A 26,935-nucleotide genomic window follows, 5' to 3' on the forward strand; every position below is an offset into this window, starting at 1 on the left:
CTTACATAATCTTATATGCTGTACGTATCGTCATTACCTTTAGAGATAGGTCATGTTGGAGACGAATTTGTATCATGAGGAGAACACGGTGATTTACACCATTCTTTAACAATGCAACTATGAAGTGGTGAGAGTGAAGTGGCTGTTGTCCCACCCCTCCCTGGCATCCGAAGTCTCTATTTTTTGACACTCCAGACTGCAAAAAAAACATTATTGTGCTTATTGTTTTGTATTCTCTAAATTCGTGCGGTTTGCAACAGACCGACTGTTGTTGCTTCTGCTCGTTCCTCTGCCAGCGGATGCTTCCCTCTTCTCGTTGTACTGACTGAATGCCCTACCTGTTTGCAAATTAAAGAGCAGCAAACGCCCCGGCCATGCACGTTGGATGAATTGTAATGCATGCACACACTTGGGATCCATACTTCACAATGACATCATTGTTCAGAAGGCATGCAGCTGCTTTAGAGGGCGCTCACAGAGCGGTGATATTTACGGATGTCACAGATATTTGCACCGTGGTGATCCAGGGAGTGGCACACGCCCCCCATCCCCTTGCTTTCCCTGCCGCTCGTTAAATCTGAACCCTGCAGAACCAAGGCGGTGTTTTAGAAGACCTCGCCCTCATCACCCCCGCCGACAGCACACGCTTTCTTTCGCAGCAGCAGCAAAAAAAAAATCATGCCACACATTCCCCAGCAGAAAATAAAAGACCCCGAGAGGCAACCTGCGCGCCAATTTCGGCTCACGGCAGGCCGCCGCTGGCAAAGGAAAGGGAGAGGCTGAACATCTGGGCGGGAGGGCAAGGTTTGCAGCCCGCTCGGGAGCTGACAAGCTTCCCACTGTGGCGGGGGGGGGGGGGGGGCATGAGGTAATGCCGAATAAAACTCTGCATCCGCCCAGATTGGTGAGGGTATAATGTGCATACGGTTCACCGTCACATGTTGCACACACACACATGCTCGGGCACACACACACGCGCGCGCGCGTATGTATACAAACGGGATGGTCACGATGCCAGCCGCGTAAGGTGAGTACAAATGCAATAAATTCCACAGTTCCAAAGAGCCGCTTGAGTCACTGATTCGATTATTTCTTTAATTAAAAGAGAAAGACGTGCACATGTTATTATAGTATGGGGTTATTATATGAAGATTGCAGAAGCCCCCCCCCCCGCCCCGCCGCCGTTTGGGATGTGGCTGTGGGCTCGAGCGCCGCTGTGGCCGTCACCCGGCGCGCGGCACCCGGCTCGAGCCTGCAACTTGCCCTCTTCAGCACCGCTTCCAGTCAGACCCCTCTACCTATATATATATATATATGCACACATTAGAATCATTATCGAGTGATTATTCTTTACCTCCCTCCCAAAGTGATTCCACATCGACCCCGCCGCCCCCCCCCCGCCAATCTCTTCGCGATAACTGGAGCGGGCGGAGAAAAGGAAGAGGGACCAATCGCTGGAGCCTCTGCGGCGCCTCCGTCCCCGCGACCGTTACCGGCAGCGCCGCGCGACCGTGGGTTTTGATTTAAAAAAAAAAGAAACGGAAACTAACCGCCCCGGAGAACATGTGAGCGGGGAAATGCGCAGGAGCGAAGCGACAGCAGCGGATCCGCTGCGGTTGTCATTGTCCATTTCTGAAAGGACCCAGAGAGTTAAAAAAATAAATAAATGATAATACAAAGAGGGGGGTGGGGGCATCAAGCGACGGGGCAGTGTCAGCGCTGTTAAGATGCCACTTGGACGGAGGAGGAATGGCGAGCTGAACTGTGTACCCTTTGGCGTGTGCATGTTTGCATGTGTGTGGCCCGTGGCTCTTGATTTGGTTTGATTCTGTTTGTTTTCGGCTGGAAGCTCCCCGCCCGGCCGCCAGCCCGGCGAGGCTCGGACTCGGCCCCACCATGATGTGTGAGGTGATGCCCACCATCAGCGAGGACACCCTCAGCCAGAGGGGCTCCCAGAGCAGCTCGGAGGACTCCAATTTCGAGCAGCTGATGGTCAACATGCTGGACGAACGCGACCGGCTGCTCGACACCCTGCGGGAGACCCAGGAGAGCTTGGCGCTGGCACAGGGCAAACTCCAGGATGTCATCTACGACAGGGACTCTCTGCAACGCCAGCTTAACTCTGCACTGCCCCAGGTAGGCACCTCCGACTTTTGAAAGCGATGCTTAAAAAAAAATACATCTCCAGTAACTGACAAGCAATGTCCATCATTGCAACTGTGGAGCCATCTTTCCGCTTCTCGATTTTCTTTGCGTCAAGATTCTTCTGTCATGACTTTTCCCACCAGGTGGATCTTGATTGGTTTTTTGAAGTCGATGCACGAGGTGTTGCTGTGCAGTATCCATTGAATTTGCCAATAAGGTACAATTTGGCAGGTGTATGTTACTATATGCAATGGGTTAAAGGGGGAAATGGATGAAGAAAAGATGGCCAATCTATTAATTTTAAACTGCGTCCTATTTATAGATCTAGTCTCTCGTCTGGTTCACTGATTTTTTTCATAGGCAAACTGTTTTAGCCGTTTCAAAACACAGGGTACAAATCTAATATTTGGTCCGTAACATACCATTAAACAAATAATTAAATTGTGGTTACGATATTGTGTTTAATAAATATGAAATTATTCTCAAAGTTCATAATTTGTAGAGGTGAAAATATACTGTGCAGCCATAAACTATTAAACAGTTCGAAATGTTAACTTAAACAGTGACCAAGTTTTCACTTTTTAATGCTCACCTATTGTATGAATCATGTTATGATAAAATAGTGGACTGATTAAAAGTTCCAACAATTTTGTAGAATTCTCATGCAATTGTTTCATGGTAGTCCTTTGCAAAAGTAATAGGCATACAACGTCTATTATACTTGTGATTGTTTTGTCATTGTTTTAACTAAAATCTTGTGAACAATGAAGACGTATTCAGAAGGAAGATTGTCAAAGTTGAAATCAGTATTTACACACTGAAAGATTTAAAGCACTGATACAGATATTTCACATAGTCAGGATCTTATTTTGAAGTATCTCAAATTATTAAGGAAAGAAACCCAATCATAAATGTTTTATTAAATTACAGAACTTAACAGCAAACTATGCTAGTGTCCAGAGTGTACATCTAATTGGCATGAGACTTTCTGAAGAGGAGAATGGATTTGGAAAGATGTACAACTGTAATTTAGAATTTAGGGAAGAATTACATCTGACATTGAGACGTATCATTAAATAATGCCAAAAAGACACCATTTTATTTAGTTTATACCCATGGACTTTTACCAGTGCTAATGTATTGAAACTGCATTGCATAAAATAAGGATTGCCTGAAGCATGATTGTATTTCAGTATAGCATGCTGTTGTGAGCCATATGAGCCATAGCTCACCTTTTAACATTTAATTTGTATTTAGTGGGTCGTCTGTCCATTTTTGAAACTGTAGCGTGGATTATTTATTTTCATGCTGATTGCCTTGCCAGTTGTAACCTAGATTTTGATGGAATGTTTAGATCATATTTGAACTTCCCCATTATAAATGTGTGCAGAGAAGAGGTCTTCAAGGCTGATACTTGTGCACATACCTGCATTTGTGGCACTGATATGTATTCACTTACATGTTGGGAATCTTTACTTTCTATTGTGCAGTTATGAATCCAGAGGTCTGGATTAATAATTCAGAGAATGAGAGTACAAATCCAACTGCAGCGATTTGAATATAAACATTCAATGTAAATAAAAAAGTAAAAAAGTTCCTATCAATCAATGTGACCATGAAACTATTGGAATTTTAGAAAACAGAACTGGTTCATTAATGGGAAGGATATTTACTTTCTTTACCCTGTTTGTTCTATCTCTAACTGTAATCCGACATGAACACGATTGACTTGTAACTTCCCTGGGAAGTAACTTAGCAAGCGCCTGCCAACAATGGTTGAAGAAGGTAGCCCACTGGCAACTTCTCAGGGTAACTAGGAAGGGAACAAAATGCTGACATTGCCAGTAATGCCCACATTCTGAGAATGAAAGTCTGCCACCTCTGGGCTTTTGAAGTGTGTAAGTGGCAGTACACCAGCGTGACTGTCCATGATAATGCATTCCCAATCTACAGCACAGTTGAACATATTTTCTTGTGTGTGTTCCCAAACTATTTGTGCTGACTTCCTTTCTTAAATTTGTCTTCCTTGAGTGTGCCAAGGAGAACTGATTCTTACCCATTTTCAACACATGGCTCCTCCAGGACAGTTGTAGCTTTATCACCATCACCTCGGTGTTCATGATAGATTTTTTGTTACTTCATTCTGCTATTTGATGTTTAAGATTGGATGATTTTATAGAGTTAGCATTCTGGAATATATCAAGATGTTTGAGAAGCTTTCTGTGGTGGAGTCAAGACTTATAGTTACACAAACAAAATGCAATGATAGCTCTATGATTGTGAATAATTTTATGTCTTGTTGATCTATTAGCCCCTTTTTGAAAAATCAAAGCAATGCACTTGCTTTCTCGATGACGTTAGTAACTTCTTGATCAATAATGCCATTGTAGGAAGTGACATTGCCCACATCTAAAAAATCTAAAATCTAGACCATACCTTAACTTGCTAGGGGGAACATGACAATTGAATGCTTGAAATCAGGAAAATCAGTGTTCCAGTCAAAAACTCAATGACTGGCATTTTAACCATTTAACTCAGGTAGGAAATGTTCCCACCAGAAGTACAGGTGTCTAATTTATAAATCACAGATGAGGTCTGGTGACATTAATTGATACCTAGCACTTTTTAACTATAATGATCTGCCCAGACGTAAACTTGCTAAATATAAAGCTTATGGAATTGGTTTCACAAACTGACTGACAAGATTGCAAGCTGAATTTAAAGGACCACTGTAGTCACCTGGAGGCACGAAGGCCACTTTTTGAGTGTTCACTTAACTTCTTTCTGATTTTACTTTTCTTCTTATCCACCTTCATTAAGCACTTACTTCTCATAGGTGCTATTTTTACAGTGAATATTTGGAGGAAAATGAGCAGCAGCCTGAAGAACTATGGCAAGCAGCAGGTAGGCTTATTGAAATACAGCTGGTGAGGAGGCTGCTAATAGAAGGCCTTATCCAGCCTACAAGGCCAAGAGTCACCTTTTGGATAATTTTGGAGAGCGATGTAGGGGTAGGTACAAAGGCAGCCTGTTACTGACTTGTCCAGCCCACAGAAGTGAAATAGACCAGAGGGTTAAGCTTCGCTGTTGGTCATCAAAGTAACTTCCAGGCATCTGTAGGGGATGTTATCAATATATTTTAGTCCACAGTTCAAAGTTGCATCAAACAATATCCTCCTTCCAGAGAAAACCACTGTTGCAAAGGACATCAACAGCGAGAATTAGAGAAATCTGAAAATTTCAACAGTGACTGACTTCCCTCAGGTCTCGGGCATCATAGCAAAGTTAACCAACAGCTTATATCAAGAACAAGGACTACTCCATCAGTTTTCAACAGGTGTATGATCACTGCAGAAAGATAATGCAAATCAGTACGGATTTTGTTAGCCTCTTCTATGCATCTTCATCCTGCGAAGCATCAGTAGATGGCTACCAGGGGACAGTTCTGCACATTGCTGATGACAGCCATCGCAACCCCAACAACCCTAACCAACTCAGATCCAATGAGAACCATGGGACCCCCTGAGACATCTTGGGATCCTTGAAGAATTGAATAAAGCTGAAGAAGAACCAGAAGAAAGGCCAGCAGAACACATTGCAGCTAGGATGGAAAGGTAGTGGTAGATAGTTTATTGCTTTCAATTAGTTCTTCATCCCTTAAAACTTATTATGCTGATTTTGAAAGGGCGGAGCATCTGGAAAACAGTGCCGCCCCGTTTCTACGTAAAAACGGATTCTCTGGATGAAGAATATGCTAGAAGGACTCCCGCGTGTGGCAATCCACTGAGACAACATCTTTGTTACTGGAGCCCTGGAAAGTGCGCATCTGTTTAAAGTCCTCTGCCGGTTTTGTGAGTCAGGCATCCACCTCAGGAGGGCAAATGTGTATTTCAAAGTCACCGACTTGGGGCTTTGCATGGACCAGGATGGACTGCATCCGGTGGAGGAGGAGGTGCGAGCTGTTCGACAATACGACAGAGTTGCAGTCATTTCTTGTCTCGTAAACTACTATGGGAAATTCATTCCTGGTCTAGCGACCATACTCGCCCCTCCACATGCCTTGCTGAAGAAGCACCAAGAATGGGCATGGTGGACGCCGCAAGAGGAAGCCTTTGCCTGAGAAAAGAAATAGCTAACGTTGTCCAGTTTGCTGATGCATTATGACCCCTCCAATCTTCTCTTGGCAATATGTGATTCCTCACCATATGGCATTGACATGGTGTTGGCCCACTCCACGGCTGGCGGAAGAGAGCAACCATTGGATTCAAATCCAGGATATTGGCCGCGGCGGAGAGAATAGAATATGGAAGCCTTCCAGTCACATCACTTCGACCCATGGGGGCTGTGGGTGTCACCCTCTTAGGGTCCCAATACCAAGATGCGGGAGATCATCAATTCCGACTTGGTCATGGAGACTCAGGCATCAGAAATATCCGACGGTGATATGCTTGGGGATCAGCCATCAGTGGTAGTACCCCCTGGGTGGTCATCCAGAGAATGGCATTCCCAGACACGCTATGCGCCTCCGGGGCCTGGCACCACAGCTGAAAGCGCAGCCATGAGCAAAGAAGAGCAGGTGCCCTCCTGCTCCACATTCCGCAGAAGGGCCTACGGGCTTTGGGGAAGGAGGAGGAGGAAATGTTATAACCCTCAAAAGACCAATGTGGATGTTCTGTTTAATTCCCCATGAGTCTCCAGGAGTACAAGCTTCCCTGCTGAGGGGCAGGAACCCAACAGCAGGATTTTGAACTTGGGACATAAAAACTGGCCTCGATAAGAGCGATTTTGTTGTGTGCAGTCCTGGCTGGGAATTCTCTTACAGGACTCCTCTGTGACCACTAAAAAGGCCAATACATGAAATTATTTCAGCAAGATCATTGCCTTGGCATTTGGCTGAGGAGTGGTGGTATCTTCCCCGAAATGAAGCTGCCCTTGTGCCAAACCCGTCAACAATTGCCCTGCCTAGTTCGTTCCAGTGACTGTGGTTTTTACCACTAAATTACAACTTGGTCTGCCTGCCTACTCCTCTTTTGATCATCCCTCTCATCTCTTGTTTAAAATCCTAGTTTTCTAACACCCACCATAAAAATGTACTCACTGAGATACCTTCATTGCTTTTTTACCTCCATATCTCACTGATTTCAACCTCTATCTCCCTCAATATAAATCTTCCATATCAATCCATATTCCTGGCCACTACTTGACCTTGCCATCTCATGTCGACTCAGTACTCCCACCCTATCAATTAGAGATGAGTCTATCTCTGATCACTTTCTTTGTAAAGCACTCTACCCAATTCACCCTTCTCCCTCCCAACCCTACCTCCTTCTGTATTCACCCCTCCAAATAAATCTTTTCCAATTCACTTAAAATTATGCTTTCAAAATTCCAACTATCTAGCTTTTGATTCTGCATTCATTCCACCGTGGCATGCTTCTCGGTGGCAGGAGGTGGCCCACTGCTGGCGGCAGCGGGATCTTCTGGTACCTCCGTTGACAATGGGATTTCCCATTGAATCCACTTCCTACTGTCAGGAAACCCCTGGTGGGGGTTCTCTCTTGATGGGACTAGAAGATCCTGCTGACGGTAACGGCCGGAAAATACCCCACACATTTCTGCAACTACTGAGATGCTCAACACTCCTCAACTCAGTTCAGGTGCCTCAGTCTCCATTGTGATGGAATCCATGGTTCCAAAACTTGTATTTTTTGAGATAGATCCAACTGAAAAGGAAAACTGAAAAAAGAAACTAAAATGGAAACTGAGATCGGAAACCAAAACTTCTGGGGAAATTGAAACTGAGTTGAGGAGAAACTGGTTGAAACCAGGTAAAAGACCATAAAACATCCAAGCTCAAATGATCATCACGGTAGTACAGCTGTTTCTGTTACTTGCAGGTAACATCAGTGGAGCGACCTTAGAATAGAACTATAGAATCCCTATAGTGCAGAAGGAGGCCATTCGGCCCATCGGGTCTCCACTGAAAGAGCAACATACCTAGGCTCACTCCACCGCCCTATCCCTGTAACCCCGCCTAAACTGCACATCCCTGGTCACTAAGGGGCAATTTTATCACGGTCAACCTAACCTTCACCTCTTTGGACTTTCGGAGGAAATCGGAGCACCCAGAGGAAACCCACGTCATCCCCACATAATTACCCACGGTGTCCGCCCAAGAGTTATCCTTGGCTCCTTACCTTTTCTCAGTCCCATGGTGCCTCTCAGCAATTGCTGGTTTCCACATGAAAGCTGACAATACTCAGCACTCCCTCACCACCAACTCGCTCAATCCCTCCACTCTCTCTAACTTGTCAAATTACTGGATGAGCAGAGATTTCATCCAATTAAATTTTGAAATGACCAAAGTCTTGTCCCTTGCCACAAACGCCATTTCAAAACCACCAAATCCATCCTTCTCCCTTGCAACTGTCCAAACTTGAACCAGACTGTTCTTTTGAAATCTTGGTGTCACCCCCAAGTTGAACGTTCTACTGTCATCCACGCTGTGACTAAGACTGTCAATTTCCACCTCCATAACATTTCTGCTGAAACAATTGTCCACGTCTTTGTCACTTCTAGATTTAACTGTTCCAAAACACTTCTGGCTAGCCTCTCATGTTTTACCCTTTCTGAACTTGAGGTCATAGAAACTTTTGCTGCCCATGTTCTTACTCACACCAAGTCCTGTTCACCCCTATCCCCATGCTCCCTGACCTTATATTAGTTAAACCAGTTGAACATCACCTTAATATCAATCTCTTCCTTATTTTCAAATAGTCTTGCCTCTCCTTTTCTTTGTAATTTCCTGCAAACTCTTGGACATATATGCACTCCTCGAATTCTGGCATGTGAGCACCCCCAATTTGGACAGCTCCAACAATGGCAACCATGTCTTCAGTTGGCAAAGCCTTGCTAAAGTCTGGAATTCCCTTGCTGAACCTCCCCACCTCTGTTCCTTTCTTTTTCTCATTTAAAGTGCTCCTTAATATGAAGCTTTTGCCATCTGACCTAATTCCTCTTTAGGTGGCTAATTGTCCAATTTTATTTGAGAACTGTCTTGGAATGTTTTACTACTTTCAATTGTTGGTATCTTTCCATCTATGTAAGACGATGAACATGTAGGATGGAGTAACTTCTGTTGCAATTCCAGATAGTGTTATAACTGGACAGGAAGATGGTCTGGAATGCCCTGCGTCAGAGGGTGGTAGAGGCAGGTTGCCTCACATCCTTTAAAAAGTACTTGGATGAGTACCTTACACGTCATAACATTCAAGGCTATGGGCTAAGTGCTGGCAAATGGGATTAGGTAGACAGGTCAGGTGTTTTTCATGCATCGGTGCAGACTCCATGGGTCGAAGGGCCTCTTTTGTGCTGTATTATTCTGTGATTCTTTGATTCTGTGAAGATCCCAGAATGGAACCCTGGCTCAAAAGACCGTAACTTTTCTTTCTGTTTATAAAAAGTGGTGGACGGACGGCACGTGGCGTAATGATTAGCACGGCTGCCTATGGCGCAGAGGACCCGAGTTCGAATCTTGGCCCTGGGTCACTGTACGTGTCGAGTTTGCACATTCGCCCCGTGTCTGCGTTGTTTTCCCCCCCACAACACAAAGATATGCAGATTAGGTGGATTGACCACAATAAATTGCCCCTTAATTGGAAAAAACAATAATTGGGTACTCTAAATTTATGGAAAAAAAAGCAGAGCTAATTAGTTTTAATAATAAGGGAAAAAAACATTGATTAAACATGAAACATTGGATTATAATACAATACACTTTTACTTTCCTCTTAACTTAACAAATACGCACATATTTAAAGATTAACACGGATTACAAAGTACATCTTAAACTACAATAGTCTCATTAACACAAAATCCATTTTACTAGATGACTGTGGGCAAATACATTCTCCACTCTGGACCCGAAGTGAATATTTGCAAATTTCTCCTCAGAATCTGCCCGATGATTGTCATGTGAGAGTTGCCAAACTCCACTCCCAAAAACATGCTTTAAAATCTTCTCTCATAATTATGCTTTCCCATAGCGGTTTGCATTCTGAAATTGCATTTCCAAAAGGCACTTTTAAACAAAGCTTACGTTCCACTTTTAACAGCGAATCCAGTCTAGGATTTTACACACCCACCTTTAGGCTTCCTTTGTCTTAACTGCTTTTAGAGAAACTCCTATAGCCAGCTCTCGATTTCCGTAGTTATATCAATTCATGTTCCACAATCTGTCGTAAAATCTCACAAACCTCAAAATCACTTCCTATATCTTTCTGGCATCTTGGCCTTCTTCTCAGCTCTGCCTGTCTTTACAGAACAGTACCCTTTTCTAGTATCTTCAACCTCAGGCTTCTTGGAAACTTCTCTTCATTTTTATAGTTTCCTTAACTAGCTGCTCTTCAGATCTCTGCACTTGGGCGGTGATGCACAATCAATGACCACTAAAGCAAGGTTGTAGTCCAACTGAAGGCTTTAATAAGCTAGATGTTTCCCCCAGCAGCTCAGGTACAGAATGAGGGCTGCTGGGGCGGCACGGGTTCTTACACCCCGCCTATCAGGGCTATTATACACTCTAGCCAATAGCAAGCATACAGGTTCTACCAATGGTGCTTTAGCCTCGCAGGTACCATAATACCTATAATACCACATTCACCCCCTGTTAAAAAAATGTCCGGCGGTGGTCGTGGCCAGAAACTACAAAACATAACAACATGGTATAATTAGTTATGGAGGTACCGTAATACCTCGGTACAATGTTTAGCAACTATTTACAAGTCTGGTAGCCATGTACATTTGGTGGTTTATATTTACAGATTACAGTTAAAATGAAGCAATCAGTCGATCGGGGGCCCTGGTCGTCCTCTGTGATCGTCGGAGCCGAGGTGGCGACTCCGGTGGAGGCTCGGGCATCTGTGACTCCGGGAGCGTGGCTTCAATCTCCATGGCAGCTTCGTCACCCCTAGACGGCGCTGGTGGGGAAAACGGCGGACCTGGGAAGGGAGCGCCTGCGTGGGGCGTCGGTGGGTGGGGGGGCCTAGACGGGGGCGGCGGAAGGACCGATCCTCCTGTAAGGTGCTGCGGTGGAGGGGAGGGTGGGACTGGTGGCTGGAATGTGCTTGGAATTCCAGCGGGCGCCAGGTTTCGTAGGGAGACCGTTTCTTGTTGGCCGTCGGGGTACGCCAGGTAGGCGTACTGGGGGTTAGCATGGAGCAGATGGACAATCTCGACCAATGGGTCCGACTTGAGCGCCCGCACGTGTTTTCGGAGCAGGATGGGTCCGGGTGCTGCCAGCCAGGTCGGGAGCGAGGTCCCAGAGGAGGACTTCCTAGGGAAGACAAGGAGACGTTCGTGAGGTGTCTGATTGGTGGTTGTACAAAGTAGTGACCGGATGGAGTGGAGGGCATCCGGGAGGACTTCTTGCCAGCGGGAGACTGGGAGGTTCCTGGACTGTAGGGCCAGTAGGACGGTCTTCCAGACCGCTCTGTTCTCCCTCTCTACCTGTCCGTTACCCCGGGGGTTGTAACTGGTCCTGCTCGAGGCGATGCCCTTGCTGAGCAGAAATTGATGCAGTTCGTCGCTTATAAAGGAGGACCCCCTATTACTGTGTATGTAAGTGGGGAACCCGAACAGTGCAAAGATGCTATGAAGGGTCTTGATGACGGTGGTGGCGGTCCTGTCGGGGCAGGGGATGGCAAATGGGAACCGGGAGTACTCGTCAATCACGTTCAGGAAGTACTTGTTGCGGTCGGTGGAGGGGAGGGGGCCTTTGTAGTCCATGCTGAGGCGTTCAAAGGGACGGGAAGCCTTTATCAGATGCGCTCTCTCTGGCTGGTAGAAGTGTGATTTGCACTCAGCGCAGATTTGGCAGTCCCTGATGGCAGTCCTGACCTCCTAGATGGAGTTGGGCAGATTGCGTGTCTTGACGAAATGGATAAAGCGAGTGACCCCTGGGTGGCATAGGTCCTCGTGGAGGGCTCGGAGGCGGTCCACTTGTGCGGTGGCACATGTGCCACGGGACAGGGCGTCAGGAGGCTCGTTTAGCTGCCCGGGACGATACAAGATCTCGTAGTTGTAGGTGGAGAGTTCGATCCTCCACTGCAAGATCTTGTCGTTTTTTATCTTGTCCCGCTGTGCATTATCGAACATGAAAGCAACCGATTGTTGGTCAGTGAGGAGAGTGAATCTCCTGCTGGCCAGGTAATGCCTCCAATGTCGCACAGCTTCTACTATGGCCTGGGCCTCCTTTTTGACTGAGGAGTGGCGGATTTCGGAAGCATGGAGTGTACGGGAGAAGAAGGCCACAGGTCTGCCCGCTTGGTTGAGGGTGGCCGCCAGAGCTACGTCGGACGCATCGCTCTCGACCTGGAAGGGGAAGGACTCTTCGATGGCGTGCATCTTTGCAATGTCTGCTTTGATGCGGCTGAAGGCCTGGCGGGCCTCTATCGACAGGGGAAAAGCTGTGGATTGGATCAGGGGACGGACCTTGTCTACATAGTTGGGGACTCACTGGGCGTAGTAGCTAAAAAACCCTCGGCAGCGTTTCAGGGCCTTAGGGCAATGAGGGAGGGGGAACTCCATAAGGGGGCGCATGCGTTCAGGGTCGGGGCCCATAACTCCATTTCGCACTACGTAGTCGAGAATGGCTAGACGGTCGATGGTAAACACGCATTTATCCTTATTGTATGTTAGGTTAAGGATTTTAGCGGTCTGGAGAAATTTTCGGAGGTTGGTGTCGTGGTCCTGTTGGTCGTGGCCGCAGATGGTGACATTATCGAGATATGGGAATGTTGCCCGTAAACCCTACCAGTCAACCATTCGGTCCATCTCGCGCTGGAAGACCAATACCCCGTTAGTGACACCAAAGGGAACCCTTAAGAAGTGATAGAGCCGCCCGTCTGTTTCGAAGGCAGTGTATTTGCGGTCACTCGTGTGGATGGGGAGCTGGTGGTAGGCGGACTTGAGATCCACCGTGGAGACCTTATAATGCGCGATCCTGTTTACCAAGTCGGATATGCGGGGGAGAGGGTGCGCGTCCAGTTGTGTAAACCTGTTGATGGTCTGACTGTGGTCGATGACCATCCTATGCTTCTCCTCGGTCTTTAACACCACTACTTGAGCTCTCCAGGGGCTGTTACTGACTTCATTGACCCCTTCCCTCAGTAGCCTTTGGACCTCCGACCTAATAAAGTTCCGGTCCTGGGCACTGGAGCGTCTGCTCCTGGTGGCGACGGGTTTGCAATCCGGGGTGAGGTTCGCAAACAGGGAAGGCGGGTCGATCTTAAGGGTCGCGAGGCCGCAGACGGTAAGGGGGTGTATCGGGCCGCCAAATTGGAAGGTCAGATTTTGAAGGTTACACTGGGAGTCTAAACCCAGAAGTGTAGCCGCGCAGAGGTGGGGAAGGATGTAAAGACGGAAATTTTTGAACTCTTCCCTGGACTGTGAGGTTTGCTACACAAAACCCCTTTATCTCCACTGAGTGGGAACCGGAGGCCAGTGAGATTTTTTGATTAACAGGGTGGATGAGGAGAGAACAGCACCTTACCGTGTCAGGGTGTATGAAGCTCTCCGTGCTCCCAGAGTCAATTGGGCAGGACGTCTCATGCTCGTTGATGAAAACGGTCGTCGTAGCGGTTGAGAGTGTTCGAGGTCGAGACTGATCCAGAGTCACCGAGGCCAATCGCAGTAGTTGGGAATTCTGTTCCGGCAGTGTGTGGTCGGCCGAGCTGGGGTCCTGGGGCATCATCGAAGATGGCGTCTCCCATTGGTCGCACATGGCCGGGGATGCACAAAATGGCGGCGCCCATCCCTCAAGCGTGGCGTCCGCAGATCAAGATGGCGGCGCCCGGGGTCCGCACGTGGCCCTGGGATATGGGGGTGGCGGCGACCGCTGGAAGCACGGGGCCCGTGGAGAAGTTTGTGGTGGCGGTCCGGATTTGCCGCTGGAGACTGCGGCCACCGCTCCGGCCTGGCATACCCCCACGAAAGGGTCCCTGCAGGTGGATGCGCGGGCTGGGCAGCGCTGGCGGGGGTGCTTGGCCTGCCCGCAAAAGTAGTAGCGGGGCCCCTCGGGGTTGCCAGGCTGCCTTGCAGCGCAGGCCTGTGGGGGAACGGGGGAAGTCTCGGGGTCGGCTACTGCGGACCCTGAGACCCAGGGTGTCCTTCTCGAACAGGCGCTGGCGGATTTGTGACGAAAGCATAGCTGTCACGAAAGCAGCCGCAGCTTCTTCCCAGCACCAGGAGTGTGCGGTAGAATTCCTCCAGCGATTCCCCAGGGGTTTGTCGCCTTGTTGCAAGCAGGTGCCGGATGTAGACCTGGTTTACCGGGCGAATATAGTATCCTTTTAGCAGCTCAATTGCTGCATCAAAGTGTTCCACTTCCTCGATGAGGGTCTAAATCTCCGGGCTCACCCTTGAGTGCAGGACATGCAGTTTCTGCTCTCCCATGGGTGTGTTTTTGGCCGTCTCGAGATACCTTTTAAAGCACGCCAGCCAGTGCTTAAAGATTGCGGCTGAGTTCGCCGCGTGGGGGCAAAGTTGCAGAGCTCCCGTTGATAGGAATCAGACATTGTCAAACGATGCAGAGCACCAGAGCACATTGCTGAGCGGGTTGCCATCATCCTCCATTCAATGCACTAGACCTGCCAACCCAGGCCCACACCTCCACAATGCAGCAGGTATCATGGAGGGGGTTGCAGGCAGGGGGGTGGTGGGGGTGGGATGTGGTGTCTGTGCGCCTGCCCAGTGTGTGACCCCCCACCCCCCCAAAGCCGGTGAACCTGGAGGTGATCAGAGCCTCCCGTGCGCATTGGCCCTGGTGCACACGTCGTGGGCATCCCGTCCCTACTCAGGCCCATGCCCTGCCCATGCTCACCCTCCCCTGCATCCTCCTCATTGGAGAAGGCCTATTGTTCATCCTCCTCCTCCAGCACATCGCCCCTCTGCTGTGCAGTGCCATTGAGGGCACAGCAGGTCGCTACGATGTGGACGACCCTCTCTGCTTCAAACTGGACGGCCCACCAGAGTGGTCCAGGCACCTGAACCGCATCTTCAAGAGACACCGCTCGATCACAGCCCTGGTGTCTGCATGAGCGTCGTAGCAGGCCTCCGGGTCATAGAATCATAGAATTTACAGTGCAGAAAGAGGCCATTCACGTCGGTCTGTAGCCTCAACCGCAGTGGACAACCCCTGTCGCCCAGGAACCAAACCCCCAGCCGGGGGTGTTGCAAAGAGGTTGCGAATCGTCAAGTGTGACAGGATGAAGACGTCGTGCACACTGCCTGGGTAACAGCCGCAGTCGTGCATGATGCGCAGCTGATGGTCACATATCAGCTGCATGTTCATCAAGAGGAACCCCTTTTGGTTTGTGTAGAGCGGCTTGTCATCTGCAGGTGCTTGGAGGGCGACATGCATCCGGTCGATCACCCCCTGGACCCGGGGCATGTTGACGATGGCGGGTTCGGTCCACATTGAAATGGATGTATTGTGCTGACTGGGCAAGTGGGCCTCCCCGACGGTGCAGATGCTCCTGTGCACCGAGCTCAGGACAGGTTCCCACTCGCCTCCTGGAAGGACAAATGGCGTAAAATTTGAGGGTCACTGTCACTTTGATGTCCTCCCTCATTCCCCCGCGGTGTCATTGGTGCCATGATCTGGCAGATATGTTGCACTGTCCGCCTGCTCAGCCGGAGTCTTCGACGGCATGCCCGGTCCGGCAGGTCCTCGAATGATAGGCACTGCCATTACAAACGAGGCCTCAGGCGGCAACTCCTTTGCACACTCTCCTCCTCTTCTTCCTCCTTGGTCTGTTGGCCATCGGTTCTCCATCCTGCGCGGTTGCCTCCCCTTCCTCGGCTGCACGTTCTGCTGCTGCACACTCTGCTGCTGCAGCTTTCTCTTCCTTGAGCAGCTCCAACTTGTACCCTGCGGCGACTAGGAGGAAGGCCTCCATTGCAAATTGTATTCCAATATCCATTGATTGCGGGCGAAAAGCCGACATGTTATAGAATCATAGAACTTACAGTGCAGAAGGAGCCCATTCGGCCCATCGAGTCTGCACCGGCCCTTGGAAAGAGCACCCCACTTACGCCCACTCCTCCACCCTATCCCCGTAACCCAGTAACCCCATCTAACCTTTTTGTTTGGACACTAAGGCCAATTTATCATGGCCAATCCACCTAGCGTGCAAATCTTTGGACTGTGGTAGGAAACCGGAGCACCCGGAGGAAACCCACGCAGACACGGGGAGAATGTGCAGACTCCACACAGACAGTGACCTAAGCCGGGAATCTAATCTGGAACCCTGGAGCTGTGAAGCAACTGTGCTAAACACTGTGCTACCGTGCTGCCCATGTTAGAATGGTGCGAACCCCCGTGTCTAATCATGATCAACGTGCTACATGGTGCCTCCGGTTGGCATTGCGAACCGTGCTCCCATGTCCCCCCCATTCCCGCACCCCTGCCGCCACCGATGCACAGCACTCTGGGGGCTTCTGGCCCTGGCACCCTTCCCTGTTGCCAGGCGTACCGTCGGCTGGCGCCACCGTTGCAGAGTGTACAGCATCTGTCCGGTGCCCTCTGTAGGGGCTACAGTGGGCATTGCCCTGGGTGGGCCGAGAGTGGTTGCCGGCTTGGGACAGGGTATGGCGGAAGGTGGGGTGTGGGCGTGGTGGGGTTGGAGTGTGGAGGGTGGAAGAATGGAGGTTGGGGTGCAGGGGTGGTGTAGGTGGAGGGTAGGATGTGGGGGTTGGTAGGGCAGTGGCTGGGGTGCAGTTGGTGGTAAGGTGGGGGCTGGGGTGTAGGGGTGGTGGCATCCATACCGCTGGTGTGATGCAGCAGAGCCAGGGAACAAAGTGTGTGATCAGTAGGATGCGCAGCATGGTGGCTGCCTTCCAGGCCACGGCAAATGGCAGTCCGTGCTTGGGTACCACGTCAGTCTCATTGTGGGTCACCCTGGCCATACGGCCCGTTCCCATGCCCCAACAGAGTCACCCCCAGCCAGTCCAGCCAGTGTCAGGACTGGCAGTCTATGGACGTCCTCTCCATGTCCTACTTCCTCTCTCTCCCTCACCAGCTACGGCAGCAGTTTCACGATTTTTAAAAGCACAAGTGAACCTCGCCGTCAGGAATTCGCCCCGGTGGAGGCCCCAGAGAATACCTGGTCGGGCCTGCGAATGATGTGCCAACGGTGTTTACTGTACGTGCGTTCTGGAACGCATTGACACCACTGTCGAGGCGAGGGAGAATTGTGATTTGGCGTGAAATCGACTCATGCCATGATTTTGGCGATGGAACTGATTCTCTGCCCAATTACGTTTCCCGATTTCAGCGACGGCCGACAGAGAATCCCGCTCTTTTTTTAATTCTTCCCCTTTATTTTGGGCACTGGAAAATACTGATACTGACAAAAAAGTTGAATGATTTTATTTCTAAAAACGTTTGAATGCCACCTAGTGTGTAGATTCTGCAATTGCACAATAAGAGTTGATTTACAATTACAATCCTGGATATATGAAATTATAATGGAAAGGTTGCCACAAAAATATAACAATGAAAATTATTGCTTTGTAGATGGGAAATCCAGTGCACATAAGTGGCTTAAAAGCTTTTCCTTCTGTTTTGGGCACAAGTGTTGCAGTTCATGATCTGCCACTGAGGCAGGCAGCACAAAAACTCTGTGCTGCCTCCCTGTTTGCCTGATTGTAGCATTCAGTTGAGTGCAACCAATGCTGCTGGTTCACTGGATGCTCAACAGGTGACTGAGCACCGTGTGGGACTAGCACATGTTTCAGTTAGCTTCCAGCCCTTAAAGGCGTCCTGCCACTTTTAGAGCACAGATTTGCTGAGTAGAAAGAAGCTGCTCCTGAATCCTAGCACTTTAATTGACTGCAAGGAGAAACTGAATACAGTAAATGAAGCCGCAGTGAAGAGATAACGCTCCAAAGCTCATGGATGTAGCGCTGGAGCCCTGAATGATGATGGTAAACAGGCCAGGTTTCCGTGGGTGAGGGCATTGGAGGTATGGAGAAAGCAGGCCGTAATGAAAACTTCTGAAAGGAATCGGAAAAGAACAGTGTCTTAATAAGTTTGGTGACCTCATGCGGGTGATCAAGGTCAGTGAATGCATCTTCAAGAATTACCTCATACCTGCTGCACTAGCTTCTCACGCTGATCAATGTATAACAGCTCCATCATGCACCCATCACTACTTGCGAGGGAGGGCGAGACACTCAAGCAGAACTCAGCATTGTGACTAGTGCTGGGTGCAAGGTTTGTTCTGCTCCCTGATAATCCTGGAGGACTCCACTGTGCAGTGGTATTCAGGCAGACTGTGCACTCAAACAGAGATCAACATTTCATCTGGGGTCAAGGATAACTAACATATGGGGGGCAAAGGAGCAAGAAGGCATGCAAGAGGGTGTGATGAGAGGGAACACATGGGGGGCAAAGGGGCAGGAAGGCATGCAAGTGAGTGTGATGAGTGGGAACACATGGGGGGGGCAAAGGGGCAGGAAGGCGTGCTGGAGGGGTAATGGGAATGAGGCAGGCAAAGAGGAGTCTGAGGGTTGGGAATTTGGAGCCCGACACAGGAAAGTGAAACATTGACACATAAGGGAATGGATGGGATACCACATGCATGAATGGGAGGGGAATATTGGGGGGTAGGCTGGAGAATAACAGGAGGGAGCTATATCTACACATCATGAGCTTCCAGGTGAATTGAGGGAATGCGAACTGTCAAAATTGGCCTTGGATTAATCGTGTAGAATCACCATCTTGCATACATGAAGTAATGGCACAGTTTGACATTGAAACTAGAAACAAATCTGCATTGGAGGGGTCTGAGGCGGTGTGGGAAGAGCGGACTGCTGTACTCAGGGGCCCTTTCTGGGTGGGTCCTCTAATTTCTTGGTGCCATAAGATTAAAATTGTCAGAGCTGAGAGAAAGCAGAAAAGGTTCCTTGAGAGAATTGCTGTTGGAACCCATGCCTTTATCGTGCAGTAACAAGGAAATATAGGAGTCACTGGCTTCACGTCGCTCCATTTCAGTACTAACACATAGAAATGTAAAATTTGGGATTGCAAGCAACTGTTAAAGAGGTGCAGATGCTGCATATATGGCATCTTATCCTATTCATGTGCTTTCCACAATTGTCATGCACAACAGGCCATCCAGCATCCAGCTATTCATCATAAGCAATTTATTGTTGATCAGTATGCCAGATCTGAGATTGAGCACTGAGCTCAGTTAGGTCATGCATGCCATTCAAATGCTCAACCACTGTGAGTTTGCGATGTTACAGAGGTGGCATCTTAGTCACTTGCATGTGTCTGGTGGCACTTCAGATTCAAGTCTGCATCAGCGACAAGACAAGTAGAGTACAAGCCACTAGAGACTATTACAGGTGCTTTTGTTTCAAGATTGTGAGCTTCACCGTTTTTAATCCGTTGTCCATGAATCTATCATTTGACAGAGAAAGGGACCAAACAATAATGGAGCCTGGTCTCAATGCTGTCTACTAGACCAAGGCTTTGTGGCAGAAGTGGATGCAGCCTTCTTCTGGTTTGCAACCTTCTCTGTGGGTGTCTTGGAGACAAGTGGGCTGGAGAACATGAGATGTGTATGCTGGTGGCGTTTAAATATGGTGTCCAGACTTCAACCCCATTAGACAATGGTGGAGAAGATGAAACAGTTCCCGACCTACCATTTGATTGGGAAAGTTGCTCCCCTGAGCTTCCAAGCATGGAATTGGACATGATCTCCTGCCATTCTGACTGATGGGAAATGTGCTGTGGAACCTGCCCGGCATGGACTTAGCTTCAGAAACTGAAAATTCCATACTTTATGTTTGGTAGTTTGATGTGTTGGATAAAGAAAGGCTTTTCTTTGCGACTTTTATTGCAGAATCTTGACAGGAGGGTTCCGTGATGGGTGTCTAGATGAATGGAAAGATGGGGAATAGTGGTTCCAGAACTTAGATAAGGACACCCGGATACCCTGTCTGGATTGAAGTGGTCCCTGATGTTGCCCCTCTCACCTCCTCTTCCTTTTCTTCCAGCTTCTCATCCTTCTCATTCAGAGGATGGCAATGGCTGCATCACCATGATAAGTGTTGTTGAGGACACAGCAGATCTGCATGATCTTTGATACACACTTCAGGCAGTCGTTTTAAAGGATGGCACGTCTCTGACCATCTCCATGTAGAATCTGAGGTGCCTTTGGCATTGCTCCTGGGGGAGATGGAGACAGGAGAAATATTCTATGAAAATCTGTCGTGGGGAGGTGTTACATGGAGAACCTTTCTCTTCCTCCTCCTTCTGGGCTGAGTTTTCCTTCTGCAGTCTCAGTTTTATTTGTCCATAATGTTGCAAACTCAGTGGCACAGCAGTTATAGTCCCCAAATTGCAGTCTTGGTGTGGACAGGTGTCAAATCCTCTGCACTCCCTGTATGGTTACACTTAATCAAATCTCCAGAAACAATCCACAGTACTTACAAGAATTTTCTGTACATCAAAAGTACCTCACCCTGTTTCTTTAAATAGTGCTGGTGGCAGGGGGTCTCCTTGTGCAACTGAATGCAGGTTCAGCTGAGAGCGCCCTCTAAGCCTGGATCAGAGGAGTAGGGCAGCATATGAGATATATACAAGCATATGAGATATATACAAGCATATGAGATATATACAAGAGGCACAGCAATCTTACCTCCCTGGCCTGGGAGGCCATAACAGAGCAGGTCAGTGCGGCTGTCCAGAATGCACTCCAGTCCAGAAAAGGGATCTTAGCTGATCCATCAAGGTAAGTACTCCCTGTCAAACTCTCATCATGGCATCATGTACCCAAATGGCCACTCTCTTCAAAGATCTCACACAACCATTAGCGGGGGACACATATCACCACTTCTTGTCTCAAGGACACTTTCACATCCATCATACTGCTTACACTCCATACTTAGACCATCTTGGGGAGAGCTTACCACACAAAAGGGGCATGCATGTTTCCCAATTGGACATGCATTGTCCAAGTTATGAAAGCCATGTATAAAATCAGCTGGAATGGCTAAACAACATCTTGATGTGAATACTCCTGATATTTTTAGCACACGCATGACATGACCAGGTTAGCATCCTTCCCATACCAAAAGGGACTGGAAGACTGCATGCACTATTTGCTGACCTAAAGGCTTCTCGAGCGCAGTTGCTCAGCCAATAATTTAATGAGTCATCAATACGTGGATAGACGGATAAATAGATGGATGGGTGGGTAGACGGAAAGACAGATGGATAAACGGATAGAACAAAGAGAACAACGAACAGTACAGCACAGGAACAGGCCCTTCGGCCCTCCAAGCCTGCGCCGATCATGTTCTATCTAGACCAAACCGCCTGTATCCTTCTATACTCCGTCTGCTCATGTGCCTATCTAGATAAGTCTTAAAGGTCGCTATCGTTTCAGCCTCAACCACCTCACTTGGCAGTGCATTCCAGGCCACCACCAATATCTGTAAAAAAGCTTCCCCCGCACATCTCCACTGAACCTTTCCCCCCTCACCTTGAACTTGTGCCCCTTGTAATTGTCATTTTTGCCCTGGGAAATAGCCTCCAACTGTTCACCCTATCCATACCCCTCATCATTTTATAAACTTCTATCAGATCGCTCCTCAGCCTTCATCTTTCTCGGGAGACCAATCCCAGTTTCTCTCCTCTTGGCTAATAATACCCTTCATACCAGACTGCATCCTGATAAATCTTTTCTGTACTCTCTCCAAAGCTTCCATGTCCTTCTGGTAGTGTGGTGACCAGAATTGGACTCAGCTTTCCAAATTTGGCCTAACCAACGTTCTATATAATGAACATAATTTGCGACATTTTATACTCAATGCCCCGCCCGATGAAGGCAGGCATGCCATAAGCTTTCTTTACCACCATTTCCACCTGTGCTGCCACTTTTAAGGATCTGTGTGGACCTACACAGCCAGATCTTTCTGTGTGTCTATGCTCCTGATAGTTCTGCTATTTATTTTGTAGCTCTCACCTGAATTGGATCTACCAAAATGTATCACCTCACATTTGTCCTGGTTAAATTCCATCTTCTATTTCTCCGCTCAATTTTGAAGCCTATCTGTATCCTGCTGTATTCTGTGGCAATCTTCATCACTATCCACAACTCTGGCAATCTTAGTATCATCCTCAAATTTGCTAATCAAACCATCTACGTTTTCTTCCAAGTCATTTATATATATTACAAACAACAGAGGTCCCAGCACTGATGCCTGCAGAACACCACTCGTTACAGATCTCCATTCAGAAAAACACCCTTCCACTGCTACTCTCTGTCTTCTATGGCCAAGCCAGTTCACCCCTGATCCCGTGTGATTTAATCTTTTGCACTAGCCTGCCATGAGGGACTTTGTCAAATGCTTTACTGAAGTCCATGTAGACAACATCCACAGCTCTTCCCTCATCAATCATTTTTGTCACCTCCTCAAAAAACTCAATTAAATTAGTGAGGCGTGACCTCCCTCGTACAAAATCATGCTGTCTGTTGACAATAAGACCATTCACTTCCAAATGTGCAGAGATCCTGGGCTGGATTCTCCGATTTTGAGGCTATGTCTGGAGCATGTGTCTAGCATTACGACCAAAAAGTCGGCTGCGCCTGTGCACCGAAGCTCCACTCAGTGGGGGGCCAGCAGCCACGCCACGTAAAACCCCATGGCTTTTCCTGCAAATCCGGATGGAGAATTGCTGGGTCCGTGGCCGTGCATGTGCACGGCGGCAACCTGCAGCGATCACGCCGTACAACATGGTACCGGCTGCGCGCAGACCCGGCCTACCAGATAGTGCCTGCCTATAATCTCCCTAGCCACCCCTGGATCACACCCCACCAGTCACCCCGGCCTCCGCCGCAGCCCCCCTGGCCAGCGGAGTGCCCTCCTAATTCCCTGTTTGAGCTGTTTTTTACTTTCCCTGTATTCTTCAAGTGCTTCATCTGTTTTTAGTTGCCGAGACCTCATGTATGCATCCTTTTTCTTTTGACGAGACTCACAATTTCCCTGGTCATCCATGGTTCCTGAATCCTGCCTTTCCTGTCTTTCCTTTTCATCAGCACATGCCTGTCCTGCAGTCCCATTAACTGCTCCGCAACAGACTCCCACATGCCAAATGTGGTTTTACACTCAAACAGCCTCTCCCAAACAACAGCCTCCAAATCCTGCCTAATCTGGTTGAGTGCAAGCTAGCCAGTAATATAAAGGAAGATAGGAAGAGATTTTTTCAATATATAAAAGGTAAGAGAGAGACAAAAATAGACATTGGGCCACTGGTTAATATGGCTGGAGAAGTAGTAATAGGAAACAAAGAAATGGTAGATGAACTGAATAGTTAATTTGCATCAGTCTTCACGGTGGAAGACAGCAGTGGGATGCCAGAGCTCCAGGAGAACTAGGGGGCAGAGGTGAGTGCAGTGACCATTACTAAGGAGAAGGTTCTGGGGAAACTGAAAGTTCTGAAGGTGGATAAGTCACCTGGACTGGATAGACTACACCCCAGGGTCCTAAAAGAGATAGCTGAGGAAATTGTGGAGGCATTGGTGATGATCTTTTTGGGAATCACTGGAGGCAGGAAGGGTCCCAGAGGACTGGAAAGTGGCTAATGTAACACTACTGTTTAAGAGGGAGGGGAGGCAGAAGATGGAAAATTATAGGCCGGTTAGCCTGACTTCGGTCAGTGGTAAGATTTTAGAGTCGGTTATTAAAGATGAGATCGCAAAGTACTTGGAAGTGCATGGTAAAATAGGACTGAGTCAGCACGGCTTTGTCAAAGGGAGGCCGTGTCTGACAAATCTGTTCGAGTTCTTTGAGGATATAACAAGGAAGCTAGACAAAGGAGAACCAGTGGATGTGATTTATTTAGATTTCCAGAAGGCCTTTGACAAGGAGCCGCAAAGGAGACTTGAATGAGTTTTTATTTTTATTTTTTTATAAATATGTCTTTATTAAGAATTTTTCAACAATATTTTCCACCTTACAAACAACCCCCCCCGCCCCCCCCGTGACAAAAAAAAGAGAAAAAAAGAAAGAAAAGTCGCGTGGCAAGACATGAACATGGCAAGTCAATAAGATACAGAACTTTGTACATTGGGTTCATCCCGTACATGTCAGTTTCCGGATCATTCATGTGTTTTCTTGCTCAAATGCCCCCCAGAAAAAAAAACCCTCCCCCCCCCCACCCCCACGTACGATGTCCCCTCCCCCCCCCCTCCCCCCTGGGTTGCTGCTGCTGCTGTCCGACCTTCATCTAACGCTCCGCGAGATGGTCTAGGAAAGGTTCCCACCGCCTGTAGAACCCCTGCGCTGACCATCCTTTCCAACTTGATAAACCCAGCCATATCATTTATCCAGGCCTCCACGCTGGGGGGCTTCGCCTCCTTCCACATTAGCAAGATCCTTCGCCGGGCTACTAGGGACGCAAAGGCCAGAATGCCGGCCTCTTTCGCCTCCTGCACTCCTGGCTCGTCCACTACTTCAAATAGTGCTAGCCCCCAACTTGGCTTGACCCGGACTTTCACCACCTTAGATACTATTCCCGCAACTCCCCTCCAGAACCCCTCCAGTGCCGGGCATGACCAAAACATATGGACATGGTTCGCCGGACTTCCTGAGCACCTCCCACATCTGTCCTCCACCCCAAAGAACCTACTCAGCCTCGCCCCCGTCATATGCGCTCTATGAACCACCTTAAGTTGTATCAGGCTAAGCCTGGCACACGAGGAAGAGGAATTAACCCTACTTAGGGCATCAGCCCATAGCCCCTCCTCAATCTCCTCCCCCAACTCCTCCTCTCATTTTCCCTTCAGCTCCTCTACCAAAGCTTCCCCCTCTTTCATCTCCTGGTATATCGCTGACACCTTGCCCTCTCCAACCCATACGCCTGAAATCACCCTATCTTGAACCCCCTGTGCCGGGAGTAGCGGAAATTCCCTCACCTGCTGCCTCACAAACGCCCTCACCTGCATGTACCTGCAAGCGTTTCCCGGGGGTAGCCCAAACCTCTCCTCCAGCGCCCCTAAGCTCGCAAACGTCCCGTCAATGAACAGGTCCCCCAATCTTCTAATCCCTGCCCGATGCCAGCTTTGAAACCCCCCCCGTCCATCCTTCCTGGGACAAACTGATGGTTGTCTCTGACCGGGGCCCACACCGAAGCTCCCGTCGCACCCCTGTGTCGTCTCCACTGCCCCCAGATCTTTAGCGTTGCCGCCAACACCGGGCTCGTGGTGTACCTTGTCGGCGAGAGCGGCAGCGGTGCCGTCACCAGCACCCCCAGGCTCGTTCCTTTGCAGGACGCCATCTCCAACCTCTTCCACGCCGCCCCCTCTCCCTCCATCACCCACTTACGGATCATTGCCATGTTAGCTGCCCAATAGTAACCACCCAAATTCGGCAGCGCCAACCCTCCTCTATCTCTGCTGCGCTCCAGGAACCCCCTCCTTACCCTCGGGGTCTTGCTCGCCCACACAAATCCCATGATGCTCCTGCTTACCCTCTTAAAGATGGCCTTAGTAATCACAATTGGGAAGCATTGGAATACAAAACGAAACCTCGGGAGGACCACCATTTTAACCGACTGTACCCTACCTGCCAGCGAGAGTGGCAACATGTCCCACCTTTTAAAATCCTTCTCCATCTGTTCCACCGGCCGCGTCAAATTAAGTTTGTGCAGTGCCCCCCAGCTCCTAGCTACCTGAATCCCCAAGTATCGAAAGCTCCTTTCCACCCTCCTCAACGGTCCCCCGGCTGGATCACAAAGAGCTCACTCTTTCCCACATTGAGTTTATAGCCCGAAAAGTCTCCAAACTCCCGTACGGTCTGCATTACCTCAACCATCCCCTCCACTGGATCCGTTACATACAGCAACAGGTCGTCTGCGTACAGCGACACTCGATGTTCCTCTCCCCCTCGAACCACCCCCTTCCATTTCCCCGACTCCCTTAACGCCATGGCCAAAGGTTCAATTGCTAATGCGAACAGTAGAGGGGACAGGGGGCACCCCTGCCTCGTCCCACGATACAGCCGGAAATACTCCGACCTCCGCCAGTTCGTGACCACACTCGCCACCGGGGCTTTATACAGGAGCTTAACCCAACTAATAAACCCTCCCCCGAACCCAAACCTCCTCAACACTTCCCAGAGATACTCCCACTCTACCCAATTAAAGGCCTTCTCCGCGTCCATGGCTGTCACTATCTCCGCTTCTCCCTCCACCGATGGCATCATTATCACATTTAGGAGCCTTCGCACATTAGTGTTTAACTGCCTACCCTTTACGAATCCTGTCTGGTCCTCGTGAATCACCCCCGGGACACAGTCCTCAATCCTCATGGCCAACAGTTTTGCCAGCAACTTAGCATCTACGTTAAGGAGCGAGATCGGTCTATACGACCCACATTGCAGTGGGTCCTTATCCCGCTTCAAGATCAAAGAGATCGTCGCCTCTGACATTGTCGGGGGCAGGGTCCCCCCTCCCTTGCTTCATTGAAGGTCCTTACCAGCAACGGGGCTAACAGATCTACATACTTCCTATAAAACTCCACCGGTAATCCATCCGGCCCCGTGTCTTCCCTGCCTGCATGTTCCCCAGTTCTTTGACCAGCTCCTCCACCCCAATTGGCGCCCCCAAACCAGCCACCTCCTGCTCCTCCACCCTTGGGAACCTCAATTGGTCCAAGAATCGCCGCATCCCCTCTTTTCCCCCTGGGGGCTGGGACCTATACAGCTCCTCGTAAAAGGC

The 26,935-nt window shown here is 48.9% G+C and overlaps 1 protein-coding gene across 4 annotated transcripts in view; it reads left to right on the forward strand.

Annotated features, from left to right (window-relative positions):
* Nucleotides 1-921: 921 nt before the first annotated feature.
* ppfia2 (PTPRF interacting protein alpha 2) overlaps nucleotides 922-26,935 on the forward strand; it is a 645,248-nt gene continuing 619,234 nt past the window's right edge. For 2 of the 4 annotated variants that reach the window (XM_072485152.1, XM_072485156.1), the window contains exon 1: nucleotides 1,248-2,136. In XM_072485152.1, coding sequence (XP_072341253.1) covers nucleotides 1,897-2,136 — 240 coding nt within the window. In that variant the 5' untranslated portion in view covers nucleotides 1,248-1,896. Of the gene's footprint in view, nucleotides 1,028-1,247; nucleotides 2,137-26,935 lie in introns of those variants that run through there. The other 2 variants (XM_072485153.1, XM_072485155.1) reach the window with 2 other exon arrangements.

Source organism: Scyliorhinus torazame, chromosome 19 (genome assembly GCF_047496885.1).
Source record: "Scyliorhinus torazame isolate Kashiwa2021f chromosome 19, sScyTor2.1, whole genome shotgun sequence".
Lineage (NCBI taxonomy): Eukaryota > Metazoa > Chordata > Chondrichthyes > Carcharhiniformes > Scyliorhinidae > Scyliorhinus > Scyliorhinus torazame.